At 41.1% G+C, this 24,006-nt stretch overlaps 1 protein-coding gene across 1 annotated transcript in view; it reads left to right on the top strand.

Annotated features, from left to right (window-relative positions):
* Positions 1-23,675, top strand: part of LOC309479409 (gamma-aminobutyric acid receptor subunit rho-1) — a 28,584-nt gene extending 4,909 nt beyond the window's left edge. The window contains exons 2-10 of the mRNA XM_082143537.1: positions 5,336-5,386; positions 5,804-5,910; positions 6,901-6,968; positions 7,824-8,047; positions 9,709-9,791; positions 9,921-10,061; positions 11,313-11,465; positions 19,886-20,082; positions 21,462-23,675. Of these exons, the coding sequence (XP_081999663.1) occupies positions 5,336-5,386; positions 5,804-5,910; positions 6,901-6,968; positions 7,824-8,047; positions 9,709-9,791; positions 9,921-10,061; positions 11,313-11,465; positions 19,886-20,082; positions 21,462-21,758 (1,321 nt within the window). The 3' untranslated portion in view covers positions 21,759-23,675. The remainder of the gene's footprint in view (positions 1-5,335; positions 5,387-5,803; positions 5,911-6,900; positions 6,969-7,823; positions 8,048-9,708; positions 9,792-9,920; positions 10,062-11,312; positions 11,466-19,885; positions 20,083-21,461) is intronic.
* Positions 23,676-24,006: the final 331 nt, after the last annotated feature.

Here is a 24,006-nt window from a genome sequence, read left to right as displayed (position 1 = left end):
GAAATGAGGAAAAACATAATGTGTGTAAATGTGTGTTGACAAATCTAAACATAGAATAAAAAAACAGATGTCACATAGGGAAAAATGTGTTGCAAACATACTAGTTTTATTTGAAACTGCTACGGCAGCAGGGAAGATGCATGGGCATTAATTTGCTTTATTTTAATGTTATGTTTAGTTTTTACTAGGGGTGTAACGGTTCACAAAATTCACGGTTCGGTTCGATGCGATACACTTGTGTCACGGTTCGGTTCGGTACGTTTTTGATACAGCAAGAAGAAAGGAAAAATGCCAGAGAAATTTCCTTGATTTAAATTTTTTTTTTATTAAAACTAACATCATAAAGTATGATTTTTTTTTTTCTTTGAGCAATTCTAGAGCTATAATTGACTCTTCTTAGGAGCATATAAAACAAAACAGCTCCTTGGAATTTTTTTTATTTAATATTGTAGTAGTTATAAACAAAGGTTTATTTTAGTTCAGATTAACATTTGAGGGCAGCAATTATATTCATAATGTCAAAATAAAACCGACATAATGTTACTTGAAGGCATTATAGGCTACTATTCCTGCCAAACTTCCATGGTTGCAATTAGTGTTACTACAGTAAATCCATGGTGAATGTTGCTGATCTGTGGACACTGGATAGTTCATTCATGGCACAATGTTTCTTCCTGGTTTCCACGCGTTGTTTGATCCGTTAATAACGGAGAAATGTGAATGTTTTTCACTAGATCTTGCAGCGATGTTATTACTTCTGTGGAGAATTCAAATGCTTTCTTTACTGGATCTCTTATTAGCGCTGTGTAGTAACAGTGTCGCATGATCACGGTCGGCTCGTGCTGCACTGGTCCAAACTGATAAACGGTCCTTCAACCACACAATAACGAGCAGTTTTGTTCCGCTTGCATTACGTTTGCCAATTGATATTGGGCAATCTTGTGGTCGCGCCGGCATCTCTTACATTATGAGCGCGCTTGCCACGCACAACGCGCCTACATTTGAAATAACGAAATTTGGGTCGGCAGGAAAAATGGTCCAACGAACAGTTCAATACGAATACGTGTATCGTTACACCCCTAGTTTTTACCTAAAACCATTCCCCATTCAGACAGTAATACACAAATACACCTTGTCCACCGAATTGTGCAGAAATACATCATCCCTGGTGAGCAAGGCATGTATGGCGGCAGGTCAGGCGGGTGCTTGCCTGAATATGATGGCAATCTTGCAGGAATACCAAGCCAAACTGCTATTAAACCTGGACAAAGGTGGAGGGGTCGGGTCTGATAAAGAGCTACGTCGGGCCATGGACCTCAATGTCAGCCCTGGTGGCAATGGAGAGACACCTTTGACTTAATCTGTCTGGCATCAAGGAGAGGGACAAACCCTTCATCCTCGACACCCCAGTGTCTCCGCTGGCCTGTAAGCTTGGTCATCGAGAGGTTTCAGGAGGCAAAGAGACAGTCGGCAGCCTTTATTCCCTGCCATTCCCAGTACAGGCCCCGGGGCTGCTTCAGCATCAACATCAACAACACTCTTCTTGGACTGGACACCATTGGACTCTTCTTGGACTGATGCCATTGGACTCTTCTTGGACTGGATGCCATTGGACTCTTCTTGGACTGGATGCCATTGGACTCTTCTTGGACTGATGCCATTGGACTATTCTTGGACTGATGCCATTGGACTCTTCTTGGACTGTTGCCATTGGATTCTTCTTGGACTCATGCCATTGGACTCTTCTTGGACTCATGCCATTGGACTCTTCTTGGGCTAGATGCCATTGAACTCTTCTTGGACTGGATGCCATTGGACTCTTCTTGGACTGGATGCCATTGGATTCTTCTTGGACTAATGCCATTGGACTCTTCTTGGACTGGACGTCATTGGATTCTTCTTGGACTAATGCCATTGGACTCTTCTTGGACTGATGCCATTGGACTCTTCTTGGACTATTGCCATGGTTCAGACGTAGCCTCGGCCAGTTCTAGAGAGAGTTTGCCAGAATGGTGTCAGTCTACTCCTCGTAATCCAGTTCTGCCCAGGAGGGACCTTCTGTCAAAAGCCGAGTCACAAAACATCACCCCTGTCCAGAGATGTGGAAATTGTGGGTCTGAGGGGGATCAGCTCCTGAATGCTGGTCTCTCTTTACTAATATACAGAAACTTTACACCCTAAAGTGAAGATTCTTCACCAGTTAGAGCTGGAGTTCCTCCAGGATCGTTTCTCTGTGGGTCTATGTCCCTCCACGGCCACGCACCGTAAGGTGATGGGTGTTTGGGAAGACATTAGTTGGTAACTTGTTTCCTTCGTGGCACTCTGAGGATGAGGCCTGGGGTTCATGAGAGAGTCCTGGCCTGGGATTTGACCGTGGTTTTAGAGCGGTTGTCCCTGGTACCCTCAGTCAAGACAAGTCATGTCACCTTTATTTATTAAGCGCTTTTTACAACACAGATTGTTTCAAATCAGATTTTTTTTTAAATTTATTTATTTAATATGGACATAGCAATAACATTGGACGAACCAGATGCATTGTTTAAAGTGTTATAGCACATGTGCTAATTTTCAACACCTGTCCATAGGGGATTTACAGATCCCCTATCTCGATTTACAGTGATAAAGGTCCTTCAGACATATAGACTCTTTCTCTGAGACATTTCTCTCTTTGAAGATGGCGATCTTGTTGGCTATCACTTCTCTTAAGAGGGTAGGAAATTTTCAGGCCCTGTCAGTTGCCTCCTCCTGCTTAGAGTTTGAGCTTTGAAGGTTGTTCTTCACCCTAGACTGGGATACATGCCTAATGTACCATCGAACACTGCACGTTCTACAATTCTGCAGGCCTTCCATCCTCCTGCTTTTGTATCAGTGGACCAAGAGAGGCTGAACTTACTTGCCCTGTGAGAGCTCTTGAGATTTATGTTCAGAGAACCTTCCGATGGTGGAAGTCTGACAGTGCGTGTCCACTACAGCAGCAGTGCCGCTGTCAACGCTATGACACCTCCGCTTTGGGGTGTGTCTGTTGTGAGTGTGTTTAATCCATGTTTTTTTTTAACACATGGACAATATAATCATTAGAGATGCACGCGATTACATTTAGAAATAGACAAGCTTTGTTTCCAAATGCACCAAGCAAAGATATCCTTTTAATTTTATAAACTTGTATAAACCCAGCCAATATAATCACAATGAAAAGATCCAAAATAAAATATTTAACATAACAACTGCAAAGCCTCTAATTCGTAAACAAAACGAATTTGCACTAAATTCAGCATAAACTCCGGCACAATCTGCAACCGGACACGCAATAAGCAGACCATTCGTAAATGGACTTTTGAAGTGGTTTCGGTTGCTTATGATGCACACAACCTGCCCTCGCCTCTGTGGGTAAGAGCCCATTCTACCAGGAGTGTGGCCACTTCGAAAGCTTTATTATCGGGGGTCTCTCTCCAAGAAGTCTGTGATGCTGCGGGCTGGTCTTTCCCGCACACATTTATACAGTTTTACAGTCTGGACCTGCCTTCTACTCTAGGCTCTCTCGTCCTGAGTTTGTGCCTACACAGCTTCACACCAGGACACTTGTCAGTATGGCGCAGTGGGCATTTCGTTCCCCATAGCATCATCTTTGGGCACAGCGCCAGTTCCCTGAAAGGGAACATTCTCAGGTTACTACTGTAACCATTGTTCTCTGAGAAGGGAATGAGATGCTGTGTCCCTTTACCATACTTGGTACGTGAGCGGCTTGCTTCAGCCAATCAGAAGCTGACGCTGCTTTGTTCCGGGTAACCCTTATAGCCTCCGCGGTACACCGTCACACGTCACGGGGTGACGCAGCACCCCTTTCGAGCGCCCCCCTTCCCCCCCCAAATATCATTATTGTTACCCCATTGGCAGATAATGTTTTGCTTGTTTTAAGCAAAAACTCAATTTTTATTTATTTCCCCAGAAAACAAGACTTAATATCTTATGTAATTTTACTACTTTAGTAAAATAACGTTATGCATCTTTATTTAAGAAATGTTTGATATTTGGACTGGAAACAATACAAAAATACTAAGTAAGAAAAGCATTTTTGCAGTGTAATAACTGAACTTGCAACAGTTTTGTTGCAAAGAACAATATTATGGTGAAATTAGATCTCGTGTTTGAGTTAAAAACGAATTATTGTTAAGCATAGCAAGAATCATAGAAAAAAGGCTAACAAATAAGAGTTTTCGTATACCGTAATCATATAGAGTAAACATAGTTGCACTGCATACCTTTATCTTTCGCTCGTTTCTAAACTGGGCACCTGATGGCTTTGACCTTTCTTGTCCATCTCTTATTTGGCACTCGACATCGACAATCAACAGATCCCCTGATCGGATCCCCCATAACTGTCACTCACGCTCACGAGTCACGACCAGAAGTCAAGACTAAACCAATTCACCTTGGTGGTGGTGACCAAGTAATCGTTTTGTATTACCTATTTTTATTAGCCATTCAGACCATTCAGAAAAACAAAAATGTGCAGGAAATATAGAGGCCCGTATTTATAATATTATGAATGAAATGTGCGTTATCTGGAAGAAAGTCGAGGTGTGACTGATAACTTCGATAACTATATGGATCCCCCCCCTTGTCCGTTCCATTTGGGAGAGACCCAGAGGTGAACTGTCATCCGCGCCCGCGCCTCCGCGCCCCCTCCCCTTTCCCCTTCTCAAACAAACAGCTTCTGTGCACGGCATCTTCTCAGCAAGCAGGGGCGCAAATTTGGCAATTCCCCACACAGTGAAATTATAGATAATAGAAAACCGCTTCGCGGCGCAGATTTGTATTTTTTTTTCTGCTCGTGCCGGCGGTGCCGCCCCCTCAAAAATGCCGCCCCGGGCGATTGCCCGGTTCGCCCGTGCCTAAAACCGCTACTGGTTGCTCACATGCTTCAGACGCAGTCAAGCAGAGGTGTTCCCCATAGCACCATCTCTAAACGCAGTGTCTTGTTTCCTTCTCAGGGAACACTGGTTACAGTCGTAACCTGAGACAAGATAACGAGAATAACGACATGTTTTTATGAAATGTAGTGGAGTAAAAAGTATTATGGTTTGGAATGTAGTAATGTAAAGGTAAAAGTTTCCCAAAATAAAAATACTTGTACAGATACTTGTAAGCCAAAGATAAAATGTAGCCACGTAAGTACTGTATAACTGTTGTAAGTACTGTTTTTAAAATGTGAGCAATGCCAGCACAGTGCTCTTTGCTCAGTGCACATTAGATCATGTTGTCTGCATCCACGCTGCTGAATCATTGCAGTTTCTGTTGATATGGCAGAATTTCATTTCATTCTTTTCCCTCACAGATTACGGAGAGAAACAACACGAGTGGATGGAGGAAGCCACAAGTCTGGCAGGTGCAGTATCATTCAATACAGATTTGTATTGTGCTCTTACAGTCTTTTGTTAGTATTTCTGTTTAAATGACTTCTTGCGTTATGCTAGATATTTTTAAATGGCTTTACGGAGTACACTGGAATGAGAAATGCATTTTGTCTCTGGATAAAAAAAGATCATAATCTATCATTGCCATAAGTGACAAAAAAAACATTTTTGTGGCCTTTATGTACTTTTCTGTTAGATGTGGCAGCAATACTAAAACAATATGACCTGAGAAAGTTTTTCTAATGTTCCCATTACAGTTACGAAAATGTTATTTCTGAATGTTTTCTGAATTAGCCAATGTTCTGTGAGCCTTCCCTGTCAGATGTTGATTTTGACAGTGCTTCAGCTCATAGCGTTGTCTAATAGTTTTACTCTTATCATCATTTTAGCCCGATCTTCAGAAGAAGTCCAGACATGACAAAGTCTCCTATGACCAAATCAGAGCAGCTGTTGAGGATAGATGACCATGATTTTACAATGAGACCAGCGTTTGGAGGTGAGCATGAGCTGTGTATAATATCCAGATACATCTGAGATATCCGCACACAAACACGCGCTCGTAAGACGAAGTCTCGTAAGTCACTCGTAAGTCACTGTATCGCTCATGCTGGAATTTGTGTTGCTCATGGATTCGTGGTTAATACTTATGTTTTGTATTTATGGATGGTTTTAATTATTTAGTCCATGTTATGCAGTCTAACCTTCTACTCTGAAATGATGTTCTTCCTCAGTGTTTCTGTCTTGTTTTCCAGTATAAATATCTAAACATTCTTAAATCAATATACATTTGATTTGATTCAAGTCTTGTTTACTGAAAATGTAAAATGTTTTCACTTTGAATTAAGATTATTTTTCTGACCCCACTGGCAGATAATTGTTCTTGTTTTAAGCACAAACTCACTTCATTTTGATGAATTTTTCAGTAAACAAGACTTAATATCTTCAGTCATGTTGCTTCTCCAGTAAATGTATCTTGATTTAAGAATGTTTAGATATTTATGTTGGAAAACGAGAGAGAAATACTGAGGAAGAACATCATTTTTGTAGTGTAAAACACTAGACACACATATATGCAATTGGCAGAGACTTTAGTTCATTGTTATAATTTTTTCATCCCCTTTGAGAAACATGTTAAAGTACCGTTTTACTCTCTACTGCATCCGTTTCATAACTCGTAACACTACAATACTTCTGAAGAACTCGTTGGCTTTGGCTTGTCATGTGTAGAATATTCTGGCACTGAGGAAAAGGAAAACAGAGTCTGTCGGCTTCTCTGTGATCACTCGTGACCCACTTGCATGTGAGCGCTCGTGTCCCTGAGCTAAAATAGGCCACAAACACAGCGGCGCTAAATCCCGTCTGCTCACACACACCGCATTACTGGAGGCACCCGGGACATATTTTCTAGAATCAAATATATTTTATGATAATGACATCCTTTCATTATTATCAATAAAAAAACGATTTTCTGTTTTCTGTTCGACAGGACCTCCGATTCCAGTAGGTGTGGATGTTCAGGTGGAAAGTCTCGACACCATCTCTGAGGTCGACATGGTGAGTGTTAATTAAGAGCACCTCATAAGTGTTATTATTATTATTACACAAATCTAGCTCTTGAGGTAAAGTACTAATAAGGGTTATTAAGGGTTATTATACAGTAATGGCCAAAAGTGATGTCCGGAGGGGGGTTTGACTAAACCATCAACATATGAGGAAAATATTCCATTTTTTTTTTTATATTTTAAATATGAGTGAAGAACAAAACACTGAACTTAGTGAAAGTATTTATCTGACAAAATTATTTGTCAAAAAAAGTCAAACTACAGCTACAGGAAAAAGCATACATTACATTACATACGGCATAATCAGTTATTAATATTTCGCCGGTACTCTCTTGTTGTTGCATTTGTTCATGATTCCTTTGTTGCACAATTTGGCATGTTTCATTGCATTATTATTATAAATAAAACAATCGACTCCAAGCTCAACTACGCAATATGACTTCAAAATATTTGACCAGTTTTTATTAATATTTGAATAGGGTGAAGATGTGAATATTCCTCGGCCAGGCATCACTTTTGGACACTACTGTATGTTACTGTCCACCAGTACTTGGGAATGTTACTATACTATACTTTACTATACTGTTACTGTACTATACTATACTGTTACTGTTACTGTACTATACTTGAATCAAAGGGATAGTTGTGTTTGGATGAGTCGTGTGGAAAGTGCTGATGAATGTTTCCTACAGTACAGTACTGTGGTTATTAATCATTAAATGTAACACTGATGTCAGTATTCATATTGCTTTGTGTTGTACGTAATTGTCCCGTGCCTCACTTGAACTGGTTCAGATGTTTCTGTGTTAAAAGCTCAGTATATCCAACATCTGATGTTTCCCATCAGGATTTTACGATGACACTGTATCTGAGGCATTACTGGAAAGACGAGCGCTTGTCCTTCCCGAGCACCAACAACCAAAGCATGACGTTCGACAGCCGGCTGGTGAAGAAGATCTGGGTGCCCGACATGTTCTTCGTTCATTCCAAAAGATCTTTCATCCACGACACAACCACGGACAACGTGATGTTACGAGTGCATCCAGACGGCAACGTCCTCTACAGTCTGAGGTGAACCTGTCCCAAACCAGACGTTAATGAGCCTCTCTAATCATCTCACTCCTGAATTTAACTTACAATTAGAATACGGCATAAAACATTTGAGAATAAAGCAGCGTTTCCATCCCATGTGTTCAGGAGATTAAAATGGTCACTTCCTGGGAAATTGGCTCAAAATATCAGTAATAAAAGTGTAAGTTTCTGCAATCGGGCGTTTTTTCCCTCCATCATAAACGAGTGTGTCTCCGAGCGTCAGACGAAACACAGTAAACGCTGTCGTGTTCTCTTGTGTTCGGGAACACACTCGTGTGAGACGCTTCAGGAGGGAATCAAACCAAATCATTCAGATCCAGAACCACCAAACCAACATTTGAGGTGCTGCGATGCCATTGGTCGGCTGGTTAGTCCATTCATCCAATCACAGCCTCTGCTGGGGCAAAGTCACATGAGGTTATTTTTAGGGATTTATTCAGTAAATGTGTTTCCATCGTAGTTTATGTGAGTGTCTTCTTGTCGAATAAAAAATAATCCGCCTCAATTGAGCGCATATCCACATTTTTAGAAACTATGCACATCTTGAAGTTTCCATCCAGCATTTTTTATATGATATCCCAAAATTCAAAATAGGCGGTGGAAAATGACAATCTTATGACTAATGACAATACAGCTCAAACTATTCAATATGACCATAAACAATACAAAATAGACTGCTATAGAACTCTTAAAATGCAACAATTAAGGCCCAATGTACTCAAGGTGAAGTTAATTTGATTCGTTCTTTGCTACAGGGCGAGAGTTTGAAATACATTTGCAGTGATATACCTGTTTAGATGAATGTGTAAATATGTGCTGCACTTTCCTCTCAATAACAGAATAAACAGAGAAAACAGCAGTTCAGAAAGCATCTGATCATAGAGATGTGGATATGTTTGCTCTGAGATTCAGATCTACAGTCATGTTTATATATATAACACTTTATACAGTGGATTTCTTTAAGTGTCGCTTTCGATTGGAATCACAGCTTCAGTTTCTGCTATAAAGCGGCTCTCAGTGTGTTCATGTTTTCACTCGCGTCTGAACGGAAGAAATGAACCGGAGAAGATTTACACCTCAGAGAGGCGGAGCCTCAGAGCCACACCCACCTGTTACATCATCATCACTGACCAATGGGAGATCAGAGGTGTTTACCAGCCGGAACGAACTAACCAGATAGTTGACTTTGACGAGCTGTTTCAAACTCCAAACAAACTTTGATTTGGCCTGGTTTTGTTTGAAATGACGTCACACCAGTTTGTTCTTGAAGTATTTCTGGGCCTATACATACGTTTCTTTGAAGAAGAAAATAGTCAAATACATAAAAACCAACAATGTTACAAATGTTAACAACTGAACTGACAAAGATTTCCATCAGGACCGTTTCATTAAAATGAATCTCCATATTGTCAGTCATGTGAGAGTTATGTTATTGTTAGCGGTTTGGTTTTGTTGTGGGCAAACTAGCGGCCATTACTAAAGCAGTAGCACAACTCTTCCATAACATGATATTTAAACATGAAACGTGGAAATAACAGAAGATGAGCTGGTCCGTTCCGCTTCCGATGCCGCTGGAGGACGTCATGAATCCTGTGCGTCGCCTGTGTGACTAACCCTCGATGTCTCGTGTGTCGTTGCAGAGTGACCGTCACTGCCATGTGTAACATGGACCTGAGTCGATTTCCACTGGACACACAGACGTGCTCACTAGAGATCGAGAGCTGTATGTACACACACACACACACACACATTTCTCCATCTTACGTCCATGTGAATGTGGTGTCGTTGAACTGAAGGATTGGAGATGTGCCTGTTAATGTGATGATGTGGAGCACATGTGGTGTTTTCTCAGATGCGTACACTGATGACGATCTCATGCTTTACTGGAAGAAGGGCAACGAGTCGTTGAACACAGACGACAGGATTTCTCTTTCCCAGTTTCTCATCCAGAAGTTCCACACCACAACTAAACTTGCGTTCTACAGCAGCACAGGTAACAGCGCTCATGCTCCCTCATAGCTGATATCCTTGAGCTTGGCAGGTTAGCATCATTCAGCTCTCTGAACACTGCCAAAGTTATCTTCCTACTTTGCTTTTTTTCCAGGGCAAATATCTAAACATTCTTAAATCAAATTAAATTTACTAGAGAAGCAAAGTGACTTCTGCTTAGTTTAGCTCGTTCATTCAACAACGGCGCGCGGATCTGCATCAACATGACTTCAGCAGACTCTCTGCTCGCTGTTGGTGAGAATGAAAAATATTTTGTTAGCTGGGTACATATGTGGTTAAATACGCATGATTTCAGAACTATGCTTTTGTTGGCACACTTATCGCTGTGCTTTTCCCGATTGTTGTCAGAGTTCTTCAATATTTGGATTTTAATCATTCATTTGGAACTATTTTCACTGGTGGTGCAAACACAAAATTACTGTATTCTGTCTAAAATGTAAGCTACTCCATATTAAAGTGACCCAGTTATGCTTTTTTTAAATATTACCTTTCATGTAGTATGTAATAGAGACTGGAATGTTGCAGAGAATGGAAGAGTTTGGTTCGTGTTGTTCATGTCAAAAAGATGCTATTTTCTGCTGCCAAAGCAAATCCACTTTGATGAGATTAATACGGTAAAACCCATGCCATCGTTACTGATCGTATCACTGTGTATCAAGTGCTGAGATTCAGATATGCTAATGTGCATTTGGTATCTGACCAAACAAAACAGACTAGGCCACCTGACCAATCAGAGCAGACCAATCACAACAGACTGGACCATGTGACCAATCAGAGCAGACCAATCACAACAGACTGGGGGGCCATCTGACCAATCAGAGCAGACCAATCACAACAGACTGGGGGGCCATCTGACCAATCAGAGCAGAGCAGGCTCTCTGAGAGGCGGGATTTAGAGAGACTGAATCCTTGATCGAACAGTTTCAGACACCGTGAGGAAGAGCTGAAGGTGCAGCTGATATTATGAGAAAATTCAAGTTTTTTTTAGGCTTGGATGCATGTAAACCTATTGTAGGAGACATTTAAAACATAATTAGAAACCTTTAACATAACATAACAGGGGCAAATGTCTGGCAAAGTCCTACACCATTCGCGAAGTCTTGTGGAGTGTAGCGCTGAGTGAACAGGAATGACATGATCTGGCCGTTTCTTTGAGTAACTTTAATAATACTGTACAAACTGGCCTGTGAACACTGCCGTATCATCGTCTTTAATCTACATCTGTCTTTTCCAGGCTGGTATAATCGGCTCTACATACACTTCACTCTTCGGCGACACATCTTCTTCTTCCTGCTGCAGACGTACTTCCCGGCGACGCTGATGGTCATGCTGTCCTGGGTGTCCTTCTGGATCGACCGCAGAGCTGTGCCTGCAAGAGTTCCTCTCGGTACCAGAAACTCCTCAAACTCGTGTGATCAAACATAATTACACATTCCCTAATCTCGCAGTAATTATGTAGTGTAAGGAAGAGATTGTTCAGTTGTCCAGAGATAATCTTAAAAATCAGGTTGTAACAGTTCTCAAAACTGCAAAAATGAATTTCTTACTCTGTGTTTTTGTCTTATTTTCCAGTATAAATATCTAAACATTCTTAAATTCTTTAAATTACCATAGTGCATGAAATGTGCTATATAAATAAACTTGCCTTGATATTAACTATGAAATGACCAGATATTGAGCCTTGCTTTCTGAAAAAATTATAAAAATGTAGTTTATGCTTAAAACAAGAACAAATATCTGCCAGTGGTGTCAGAAAAATAATCCTGTTTTTCCTTTGAATTAAGTTGATCTTTCTGACCCCACTGGCAGAATATGTTCCCCTGTTTAACCCTAAACGCACTTTCTTCAGTAAACAAGACTTAAAGGTTGTTTTTTACCCAAAAATGAAAATTCTGTCAATATTTACTTACTCTCATGTCGTTCCAAGTGTAAGACTTGTGTTCATTTGTGAAACACAGATTGAGCTTCTGCAAGAACCAATGAGGTTCATTCTGGTGTTACGCAGCACGTTTGAGCTTCTCAAGAACCAATGAGGTTCATTCTGGTGTTACGCAGCACGTTTGAGCTTCTCAAGAACCAATGAGGTTCATTCTCATGTTACGCATCACGTTTGAGCTTCTCAAGAACCAATGAGGTTCATTCTGGTGTTACGCAGCACGTTTGAGCTTCTCAAGAACCAATGAGGTTCATTCTGGTGTTACGCAGCACGTTTGAGCTTCTCAAGAACCAATGAGGTTCATTCTCGTGTTACGCAGCACGTTAGAGCTTCTCAAGAACCAATGAGGTTCATTCTCGTGTTACACAGCACGTTTGAGCTTCTCAAGAACCAATGAGGTTCATTCTCATGTTACGCATCACGTTTGAGCTTCTCAAGAACCAATGAGGTTCATTCTGGTGTTACACAGCACGTTTGAGCTTCTCAAGAACCAATGAGGTTCATTCTCGTGTTACGCATCACGTTTGAGCTTCTCAAGAACCAATGAGGTTCATTCTGGTGTTACGCAGCACGTTTGAGCTTCTCAAGAACCAATGAGGTTCATTCTCATGTTACGCATCACGTTTGAGCTTCTCAAGAACCAATGAGGTTCATTCTCATGTTACGCATCACGTTTGAGCTTCTCAAGAACCAATGAGGTTCATTCTGGTGTTACGCAGCACGTTTGAGCTTCTCAAGAACCAATGAGGTTCATTCTCGTGTTACGCAGCACGTTAGAGCTTCTCAAGAACCAATGAGGTTCATTCTCGTGTTACGCATCACGTTTGAGCTTCTCAAGAACCAATGAGGTTCATTCTGGTGTTACACAGCACGTTTGAGCTTCTCAAGAACCAATGAGGTTCATTCTCGTGTTACACAGCACGTTTGAACTTCTCAAGAACCAATGAGGTTCATTCTCGTGTTACGCAGCACGTTTGAGCTTCTCAAGAACCAATGAGGTTCATTCTTGTGTTACGCAGCACGTTAGAGCTTCTCAAGAACCAATGAGGTTCATTCTCGTGTTACGCAGCACGTTTGAGCTTCTCAAGAACCAATGAGGTTCATTCTCATGTTACGCATCACGTTTGAGCTTCTCAAGAACCAATGAGGTTCATTCTGGTGTTACGCAGCACGTTTGAGCTTCTCAAGAACCAATGAGGTTCATTCTGGTGTTACGCAGCACGTTTGAGCTTCTCAAGAACCAATGAAGGCAAGGCAAGGCAGGCAAGTTTATTTATATAGCACATTTCATACACAATGGCAATTCAAAGTGCTTTACATAGAAGAAATTAAAATAATGAAAAGAAATAAGAATAATTAAAACAGTTTAGAAAAATAAAATAAAATACAGTACTTTTAAAAAATAAAAAAGAATATTTATTATAGATCTTTCTTTCAAAGGATTCCCTTAAGACTTAAATCTTTCAACCTTCTTTTAACCTTCAATCTTCTTACGACTTCCATCTATCAACTTTCCTTTAACTTTCTTTTCTCCCTCATTTACTCACACGTTGTTTTCACTTTCTTTAGCACTTTAGCACTGCGTTCACATTCTTTCTCAGACGAAAACTTTAATATCGTCATTTAAATACTGTTCTACTTTCAAACCCACATTAATCACTTTCACATTATCACCTTCTGAGTGGGCATTTACAGTTTCGGGCTAAATGCCCTGCTGACATAGGAGAAATTAAAATAATTAAAAGAAATAAGAATAATTAAAACAGTTTAGAAAAATAGAGTAAAATACAGTACAGTACAAACAGTCGGACGAACAGCGGCACAGTGCTCATTCAGTAAATGCACAGCTAAACAGAAGTGTTTTGAGTCTGGATTTGAATGTGACCACTGTAGGAGCACCTCTGATCTCTTCTGGAAGCTGGTTCCAGCTGTGGCTGGCATAATAGCTAAAAGCAGACTCACCATGTTTAGAATGAACCCTTGGTATTTCTAGCTGATATGATCCTAATGATCTGAGTGATCTGTTGGGTTTATATTCAGTGAGCATATCTGCAATGTATTGAGGTCCTAGGCCATTGAATGATTTATATACCAGTAATAATACTTTAAAATCAATCCTAAATCTAACTGGGAGCCAGTGTAAAGACCTGAGGACTGGTGTGATATGTTCATATTTCCTGGTTCTGCTCAGAATCCTGGCGGCAGCGTTCTGTATGAGCTGCAACTGTCTTATGGTCTTTTTGGGAAGGCCAGTGAGGAGTCCATTACAATAATCCACCCTGCTGGTGATGAAAGCATGCACAAGTTTCTCTAAGTCTTGTCTGGAAACAAAGCATCTAATTCTTGCAATATTTTTCAGATGATAGTATGCTGATTTAGTTATTGCTTTGACATGACTACTGAAACTAAGGTCTGACTCTAGTGTCACACCAAGATTCCTGACTTGATGTTTAGTTGTTTTACCCCTAGAGTGAAGGTATGCGTTCACCTTGAGAACTTCATCTTTGTTTCCAAACGCAATAACTTCAGTTTTGTCTTTGTTTAATTGAAGAAAGTTTTGACACATCCAACTGTTGACTTCGTCAATGCATCGGCACAGGGAGTCAATGGGGCTGTAATCGTTAGGCGATAGGGCTAAGTACAGCTGTGTGTCGTCTGCATAGCTGTGGTAAGCAATTTGGTTATTTCTCATTATTTGGCTCATTGGGAGCATATACAGGTTGAACAGGAGTGGCGCAAGAATTGAGCCTTGAGGGACTCCGCATGTCATGGATGTCCACTCAGACTTATGGTCTCCTATACTCACATAATAACCTCTCCCATCTAAGTATGACCTGAACCATTTTAGGACTATCCCAGAAAGCCCCACCCAGTTTTCCAGCCTGTCAAGAAGTATGTTGTGATCGACAGTGTCAAATGCAGCACTGAGGTCGAGTAGTACCAGCACTGATAATTTTCCTGAATCAGTATTTAAGCGAATATCGTTTATTATCTTTATGAGCGCTGTCTCTGTGCTGTGGTGCGGTCGGAAACCAGATTGAAAATTGTCAAAGTATCCATTCGAGCTTAAGAATTTGTTCAGCTGATTGAAGACAACTTTTTCAATGATCTTGCCTATGAAAGGAAGATTTGAGATCGGTCTATAGTTGCTTAATATGGTCTTATCCAGATTGCTCTTTTTCAGGAGGGGCTTGACAACTGCAGTTTTCAGGGAGTTTGGAAAACTCCCAGAGAGAAGTGAGGCATTTACCAATTCTAGAAGATCTGCTTCTAAACTGTTTAGCACAATTTTGAAGAAAGATGTGGGAAGTGTGTCAAGGGCGCATGTTGATGTTTTAAGGTGTTGTACGGTTTCTTCCAAAATTTTGCCATCAATTTCTTTGAAGTCAGACATAGTAACTACTTTCTCAGGTGGTCTGATCTGTCTGACCCCAGTGCAACTCAAGGATGTGCTGATCACCTTTCTGATATTATTGATTTTCTCAGAGAAGAAAGAAGCAAACTCACTGCACTTGCTGTTTGAGAGCATTTCACTAGGAATCTGGCTTGGGGGGTTTGTCAGTCTCTCTACAGTAGCAAAAAGAGTGCGTGTGTTGTTTAAATTGCTGTTTATAATATTTGAGAAGAAAGTCTGTCTAGCTTTGCCTAGTTCCATATTGAAAGCATGCAGGCTGTCTTTGTAGATGTTATAATGGACTACAAGTTTTGTCTTCCGCCACATGCGCTCTGCTTTTCTGCATTGTCTTTTCATATTTTGCACTGCTGTTGAGTTTCTCCAAGGTGCTTTTTGTCTGCCACTCTTCTTCCTGACTTTAACAGGAGCAATATCATCAATTATATTTTTAACTTTTGAGTTAAAAGAATCAAGGAGAAAATCAACAGAGTCAGCAGATATGCTTGGTGTTAAGGATATAGCCTTCATAAATAGTACACTAGTGTTCTCATTTAAGCATCTCTTCTTGACAGACACATATCGAGCTTCAGTGGCAGGAGAGATCAATATATCAAAGAAAATACAGAAATGATCAGACAGTGCTACATCCTTAATAAAAATCGATGAAATGTTTAGACCCTTACTGATAAGTAAATCTAGAGTGTGTCCATGATTGTGTGTGGGTCCATGTACATGCTGAGTCAGATCAAAAGTTTTTAAAACAGTTTTGATTTCTTTTGCCATATTGTTTTCTGCATTATCTATGTGAATGTTAAAATCTCCAGCAATGGCAAAACAGTCAAACTCTGAGGTAATTGTTGATAACAGTTCTGTAAAGTCCTCAGCAAAGGCTGGAGAATATTTTGGAGGCCTGTAAATAATGATAAGTAAAATGCGAGGAGCACCTTTTAACACAGTACCCAGATATTCGAAAGACGGGTAATTCCCAAATGATATTTGCTTACATTGATAGATATCTTTAAAAAGAGCAGCTAGACCCCCACCTCTCTTAACAGCTCTGCAGACACTCATAAAAGTAAAGTTAGGAGGGGCTGTTTCATTGAGGATTGTTGCACTGCAGCTGTCTTCTAGCCAGGTTTCATTTAGAAACATAAAGTCCAGGTTGTTTGTGGTTATTAAGTCGTTGACTAGAAGTGATTTATTTTTAAGTGAGCGAATGTTTAAAAGTGCTAACTTAACAGTCTTACTTTTTGTCCCCACAGCAGTCTTAGTTTGACATGTAATAGGCACCAGATTAGTTGGGTTTGCTGTACGGCTATTGAAGGCCTTAGACTTTCTATCTTGTAATAGAACAGCAATAGAGAAAGATACAGGCACACTGGGTTCCCGCTTGTTCTGTAAACATTTGAGAAAGTTACTGTTATCATAACAGGAACCCAAAACACATCACTGAGAGCTGGTATCAGTTGTTTTTGGTTCACCTCGAGCAGATGGAGGAGGGTGTGGGCCCTGGCGTTTTGGCCGAAGAGGCCGAAGAGCTCTCACAGGAGGAGGGGGCGGGCGAGCTCGGCGCGCAGGCTTCGGTGTTTGAGGTGCCTGACGATTTTTGGTTGGTATCTGGGGGCTTGCAGCAAAAGAGTGGGATAGTCTGGTTCCAGCATGCACTAGTTCTTCCATTCTCTGTGAGAAGCACAGGAGTGGAGTCGCTGGCGAGAGGGAGAACGTGTCTGGTGAAAGGGGCTGTTGCTCAGGTGTTATAGGAGGCTGTGATATGCTGTCCTGGCTTCCCTGGCTGTTTTCCAGGAAGTCGTCCTTGGGTGCTGAATCTTGGAGCAGTTCTAATATGTCTGTCTGTGATGAGCTCTGTGGGCAGGGCTCAGCTGAGATTGTGTCCGTGAGCAGAGGTTGTTGTGGCTCAGTGGTGTTATCATTGTCCTTGTGTGATATGTCAACCGCATGTCCATCTTGTTGCTGAAGTGAAGTCCCGTGTTCATTCATACTGTTTCCAGGTGTGTGTGTGTCGTTCAGATTGACACACACTGCAGAAGGATGATTGAGGGAGAAGTCGATATTGTCCTTTAACACTCTTGAACCAAGTTTGTTTGGGTGATGGCCATCCCGATGAAATAGTTGTCTCTGACTCCAGAAAAGATTGAAGTTGTCAATGAAGTTTACTCCTTTTATATTGCAGGTTTTTTGCAGCCATGTATTAATCCCAAGCAGCCGAGAAAACCTGTTTGTTCCTCTTGCTGGGAGTGGTCCACTGATGAATGTTTGAACTTTCAGTCTTTTAAGTGTTTCAAAAAGTTCATTGAAATCCTTCTTAAGGAGTTCTGACTGCTCTTTATGAATATCATTCTTCCCCACATGAATTATGAGTCGATTTGCAGTCTTATGTTTCATCAGAATGTTCTGAAGTTCCCTGTTTATATCAGAAGTTGTTGCTTTTGGAAGGCAGCATGTAGTTGTGTCCCTGCTGCTAATGTTTCTGATTATGGAGTCCCCCACTATCAGAGTCCTGGGCTCGGCTGTGCTCTGAGCTGAGTGCCGCTGTCTGCTCGACCTTGAGCGCCAGTTAGCATCAGTGTTAGCTACTGGCTGATACAGTCTGTGTTCGATCACATTCATCACGTTTGGGGATTCCTCATTTACATTCATTAGTACATCAAATCTGTTCTCAAGATGTATAGGTGTTGGTGGGAGACCAGTGTTTGCCATCCTTGTCAGAGCTGTATCTGGGGTAGAGGATGCTACTGCGGCAATATGTGGGGCTCGTGACATTCTGATGTCTCGAGTGCCTTTGGGTCTCGCTCCCTGTTTGTGCCATCGATTTGTAAGTCGATCGGCTTGTTTCTCTACCTGTCGAGGAGCACTAGTTTCATGGGACTCACCGGCTATATGCTGAGGGTGTCCATGACGAAGCTCTGTTGTGTGTTCCGTCTGGTTTGGTGGTCCCGTAAATAACTTTGTTTCAAGAACTGCAATCCTTTGTAAAAGTCTGTGGCAGTTAGTGCAGCAAGTAGATTCCAGAAGAGGCATTTTCTCTCTTATCCTTGTAGGCAGTTGTGTTTTCCTTTCCCCGGAATGTAAGCTGGTCGGGTAGAAGAATTCTGCGTTTTTGTGGTAATCCAAACTTTGTCGTTTGAGCACTGTGCTGATTTGCTGAAGTTAAAATTAGGTGATAAAAGGAGCTAAAATATAAAAATATAGAAGATAAAATATAAAAGCGATAGAGCAAAGCGCGGAGCAGTAAGCAAGAGCGTCCGAACGGTAGCTGAGCTGAGCAGGAAGCTCAGCTACCAGAAAAGATTGAAAAGGTTCATTCTCATGTTACGCATCACGTTTGAGCTTCTCAAGAACCAATGAGGTTCATTCTCGTGTTACGCAGCACGTTTGAGCTTCTCAAGAACCAATGAGGTTCATTCTCGTGTTACACAGCACGTTTGAGCTTCTCAAGAACCAATGAGGTTCATTCTCGTGTTACGCAGCACGTTTGAGCTTCAGCAAGAACCAATGAGGTTCATTCTGGTGTTACGCAGCACGTTAGAGCTTCAGCAAGAACCAATGAGGTTCATTCTGGTGTTACGCAGCACGTTTGAGCTTCTCAAGAACCAATGAGGTTCATTCTGGTGTTACGCAGCACGTTAGAGCTTCAGCAAGAACCAATGAGGTTCATTCTCATGTTACGCAGCACGTTTGAGCTTCAGCAAGAACCAATGAGGTTAATTCTCGTGTTACGCATCACGTTTGAGCTTCTCAAGAACCAATGAGGTTCATTCTCGTGCTACGCAGCACGTTTGAGCTTCTCAAGAACCAATGAGGTTCATTCTCGTGTTACTCAGCACGTTTGAGCTTCATGCACTTGACTGTCTCAACACTCAACTGTTTTATAGTGGGCTCGGTGGTGGAGTCTATCAGACTCTGATGGTGAATGACAAAATAATGTTATAAAATTCATACACTACATGGTTGAGTAGATGTGCATGAGTACGCATAATGCTGTGTAACATCAGAATAGTGTATCGTGCCTCATTAGGGACACAACAAAAGTTTATAGCTGTATCACAACTCAGAGGCTGCATACTTCGAAGTCTGTAAATTTGTAGGGCACGAAAGAGCCTTTGAATTGGTACAGGCTTCGTCCCACCGCTGAGATTCGGCCTTCGAAGGATGCAGCTTCTGAATTGGGATACAGTTTATTTGTGAATAAAAGTCATAAGTTAAATCTGTTGATCATATAAAGTGTTCTGAAGACTTGAGTTAAGTCCTTTATGAAGGTATTGGAGCGCCTGAGCTTTTAGGTGAATAGATTTTCAATGGAGGAACATGTTTAGAATATTTACTGTATATATTAGATATTTGTGCTGGAAAACAAGACTACTGACTAAGTACTTACTACCTACTAACAAGACTAAATACTGAGGAAGAAAATATTTTTTTGCAGTGAAAATGATATCCAACCAATGCTTTCACACAGGCATCACGACAGTCCTCACGATGTCCACCATCATCACCGGAGTCAACGCCTCCATGCCCAGAGTCTCCTACATCAAAGCTGTGGACATTTACCTGTGGGTCAGCTTCGTCTTCGTCTTCCTCTCCGTCATCGAGTACGCGGCCGTCAATTACCTGACCACCGTACAGGAGCGCCGAGAGAGGAAACTCAGGAATCAAGTAAGACGCCACTTTTCGTCTGATTGTCTGATGCTGGTAGACAAACATGATGAGAGGAAAAGAGTAATACAGAGACATAATGAAAATTCCCATTTAGAGCCATTTAGTTTTCCTCAGTTACTGTACTTAAATACATTTTCAAGTATCTGTGCTATATCCGAGTATTTGTCCGTTAGGAAACATTCACTTCACTACATTCCAAAGCATAATATCATTCTTTTTACTCAATTTCATTAAAAACATATTGTTCCTTGTTATCTCGAACTAAAGAAATCGCCACGCGATACACAAGCTGAGATGCGATAGCGATGTGGGATTCGTGAACGAGCCGATTCTTTCCAACAAACACGTTGAATTAGTTCACAAATCGCACTGAAGGATTCATTCCTGAATCAGACTGATCCGATCGCAGCTGTTCTTGAGTCAACTCACCGGTTCAATGATCCAGACTAAATGAACCGCGATTTTGAAGAGAGCTTGAATGGCACGAAAGTAAGTTGCTAATGCCAAATTTGAGTATTAATAAATCTTATTTAGGTCATGACAGTCAGTTATTTGTGAACTAAATCTGCTGTAAAAGTATATAAGTATAATAATAAGTATAATGTATGACAAGTAAAAACTTAAACTGACTAGTACTGACTAGGATAAATCAAGCGTAGCATTAGTTCTGGCAGGTCACGTTAGTCAAGCTCTCATCAGTGACTCTCAGCTGATCCACGTCGACCTATAGGAATACCACGCCTATCACTGTATACATATACAAGCTCCTTCAGTATTATCAGCAGTTATCATGTTTCTCAGGAGCTAATTACCCTCCTCCCTCCCCAGCTCCACCTGTCTCAGTCAGGATTCGGTATTATGATTCCCCTTGAGTCAGAATAAATTCAGAATAAATTATGTTGTACTTTAAAATCTTGAATTAATGATATGTGCAATACATTCATGTTGGTTCTGTTCAGTTTACCCTGTGGAGGGTTATTGCTGCCCTTACTCATGCTAGACCTCATGGATGCGCAGGGAGTTCTTGCCCAGAACAGAACCATACCGCCAATCCTAACTGTATGCTAATTGTCTATCGTATTCGACGATAATGGTCCTGACAGAAATAATAAACATGGTTCATTGATCAGTGCTTTATTAATACTCAAGTACATAAAAAATCAATTAATCAAAAAAAAAAAAGTAAATTGAAAATTAGTGCTTGAAGGGTTGAGGGTATCTGTACTTTTCCTCAAGTCCTTGATTTGTGTACTTCGTCCACCACTGTCCATCCCACAGCGCTACTTTTCCATTGTTTTTCATTGTAAACACAACAGACAGACATCTTCAACCCCTAACATGTCTGTCTCTCCTGTGTTTATGGCTTAACATTGCAGTTGCCTTGCACATGTGGAATAGCAAACCCAGACGAGGACATGATGATGACCACATGCTACAGCGACGTGGATCCCAACACAACGGGGACTTACGGGATGCCGGAGAACGGCGGGAGGCAGGAGAGGATCTTGGCCCAGCTTACCCTCGCCGACGGTCAGAGTACGAGTCGGGTCAGGACCTCACGGAGCTACGTCAACATCTGGATAGACACTCATGCCATAGACAAGTACTCACGAGTGATCTTTCCCGGCGCATACACCCTGTTTAACATCATCTACTGGTCCATCTACTCCTAACGGGATCATGTTTAACATCATCTACTGGTCCATCTACTCCTAACAGGATCAGTCCACTCCTAACGGGATCAGTCCACTCCAGCGGCTCAGAGAATGCTGAACGACCACTGGGTCTCTCCGCCTTCATGATCCAGTGTCTCGAACACTTTTCTGTGTGTGTTGTAAGTTTTTGTTATTTAATGACAGCAACTTTTTAAGGAAATATTTGTTTGAATCTGTTATTCCTTACAAATAAAAAGGAGGAACTGATCTGGGAAAAGCAGCCCTTTAATGTAAATATGTGCTGCTCTTTCCTCTCAATAACAGAATAAACAGAGAAAACAGAGTTCAGAAAGCATCTGATCATGGAGATGTGGATATGTTTGAAACATCTGAGATTCAGATCTACAGTCACGTTTATTTATAGAGCACTTTATACAGTAGATTGCTTTAAAGCAGCAGCTTTACAGTATTAAACATGAAACACAGTGTCAGTGTCTCTTTCAGCTTCAGTTTCTGCTATAAAGCGGCTCTCAGTGTGTTCATGTTTTTACTCGCGTCTGAACAGAAGAAATGAACCGGAGAAGATTTACACCTCAGAGAAGGCGGAGCCTCAGAGCCACACCCACCCACCACCCACAAGAGCCACACCCACCTATTACACCATCACCATCGACCAGAGCCACACCCACCTATTACATCATCACCATCGACCAGAGCCACACCCACATATTACATCATCACCACCGACCAGAGCCATACCCACATATTACATCATCACCGACCAGAGCCACACCCACCTGTTACATCATCACCACCGACCAGAGTCACACCCACCTGTTACATCATCACCACCGACCAGAGCCACACCCACCTATTACATCATCATCACCGACCAGAGCCACACCCACCTGTTACATCATCACCACCGACCAGAGCCACACCCACCTGTTTACATCATCACCACCGACCAATGGGAGTTCAGAGGTGTTTACCAGCCGGAACGAACATTTCCAGATAGTTCACTTTGACGAGCTGTTTTTTTAACTCCTGAAACAAACTCCAGACGAATTCGTTTTGTCCTGGTTTTGTTCGAAGTGACGTCACACCAGTTCATTCTTCGATTTCGATATTTCAGAGCCTTTATCAAGCTACAAATATCACTATCCGGCTAACCAAAATCTGTTCTAAGAGCATTTTGCTAACATTCCCATTAAGTTATGAAAGCATATCTGAATGTTCTGACCAGTTTTATTAATCAGATGTGGAGATGATCAGTGTAGATGTGCAGCTGCTCTTCACACGAAACATCAGATTCTGGAACAAAGACGATTTCATAATTCAATCATAACTCAAGTTTCTCACACGAGCTCTGCTGGCGTTCACATGAAGCTTTCTGCATGATTCTGATATTTTATATTGACATGTTGAAGATAAACCTTTATAACACAACATTACAATATCTGTATTTACTAATGCTTTTTATAATGTAATTTTTCATGTTTAACATTAACTGTGCTGTGTTGCATATTAGGTATGAAAAAATGCATAGTTTATTTTTATGTTTATTTTTATTGAACAGAAGAAAAGCAAAACATTGATGTTGTTTGATTGTGCATTACTCTTCTGAACATATGGATGATGTTAAACCTTTGTTGTAATCCTTCAGAAGCATTAATGACGGTTGTTCTTGTTCTGGATGGTCTAATCTCCTGCTAATGGATGTGAGGTGAACACTGGGCTTCAGATGCTTCTCGCTGGACTCGGACTGACACCAGCCTGTAGAGATAGAGTTAGTGTTCGTGACTCTTAGGATCATATTTTGTGTTTTAGCTCATGATTTACACTTTTTATGATTGTTGTAGAATTTATACAAACCCTTTCTAAACCTGTGACGTCTCATCACACTAGACATCAATAAACAGCGTTTTATTAAGATTTGTGTTTCAGGTTGTTTTAATAAATGCTATTTCCATTACACAAGCATTTATATCCTGAAGTACAGTAACGTTCCTTATCAGCATCAGTGTTTCCATGAAGAACTTTTAGAGAAGAATCTTTCCATTTCACACAATTTCATTTGATCTTCATCCATCAGCGTGATTGGATAGAGAGAGAGTAATCGGTCTCGTGACTCCCGTCAAATCAAATCTCTCCATTTAACTACAGCAGGAGATGGGGCAAACTGCTGTCAATCATGTGGAAGCTGTGATGGATTGTTTAATTAATCATAACTAACATTTATTTTCCTCGCAGGAATAACTTTCAT

Source organism: Leuciscus leuciscus, assembly GCF_965113295.1.
Source record: "Leuciscus leuciscus genome assembly, chromosome: 17".
In the NCBI taxonomy this organism is placed as follows: Eukaryota; Metazoa; Chordata; class Actinopteri; order Cypriniformes; family Leuciscidae; genus Leuciscus; species Leuciscus leuciscus.
Note: the sequence above shows the minus strand (reverse complement) of the source record. Positions and strands in the feature narration are given on the sequence as shown.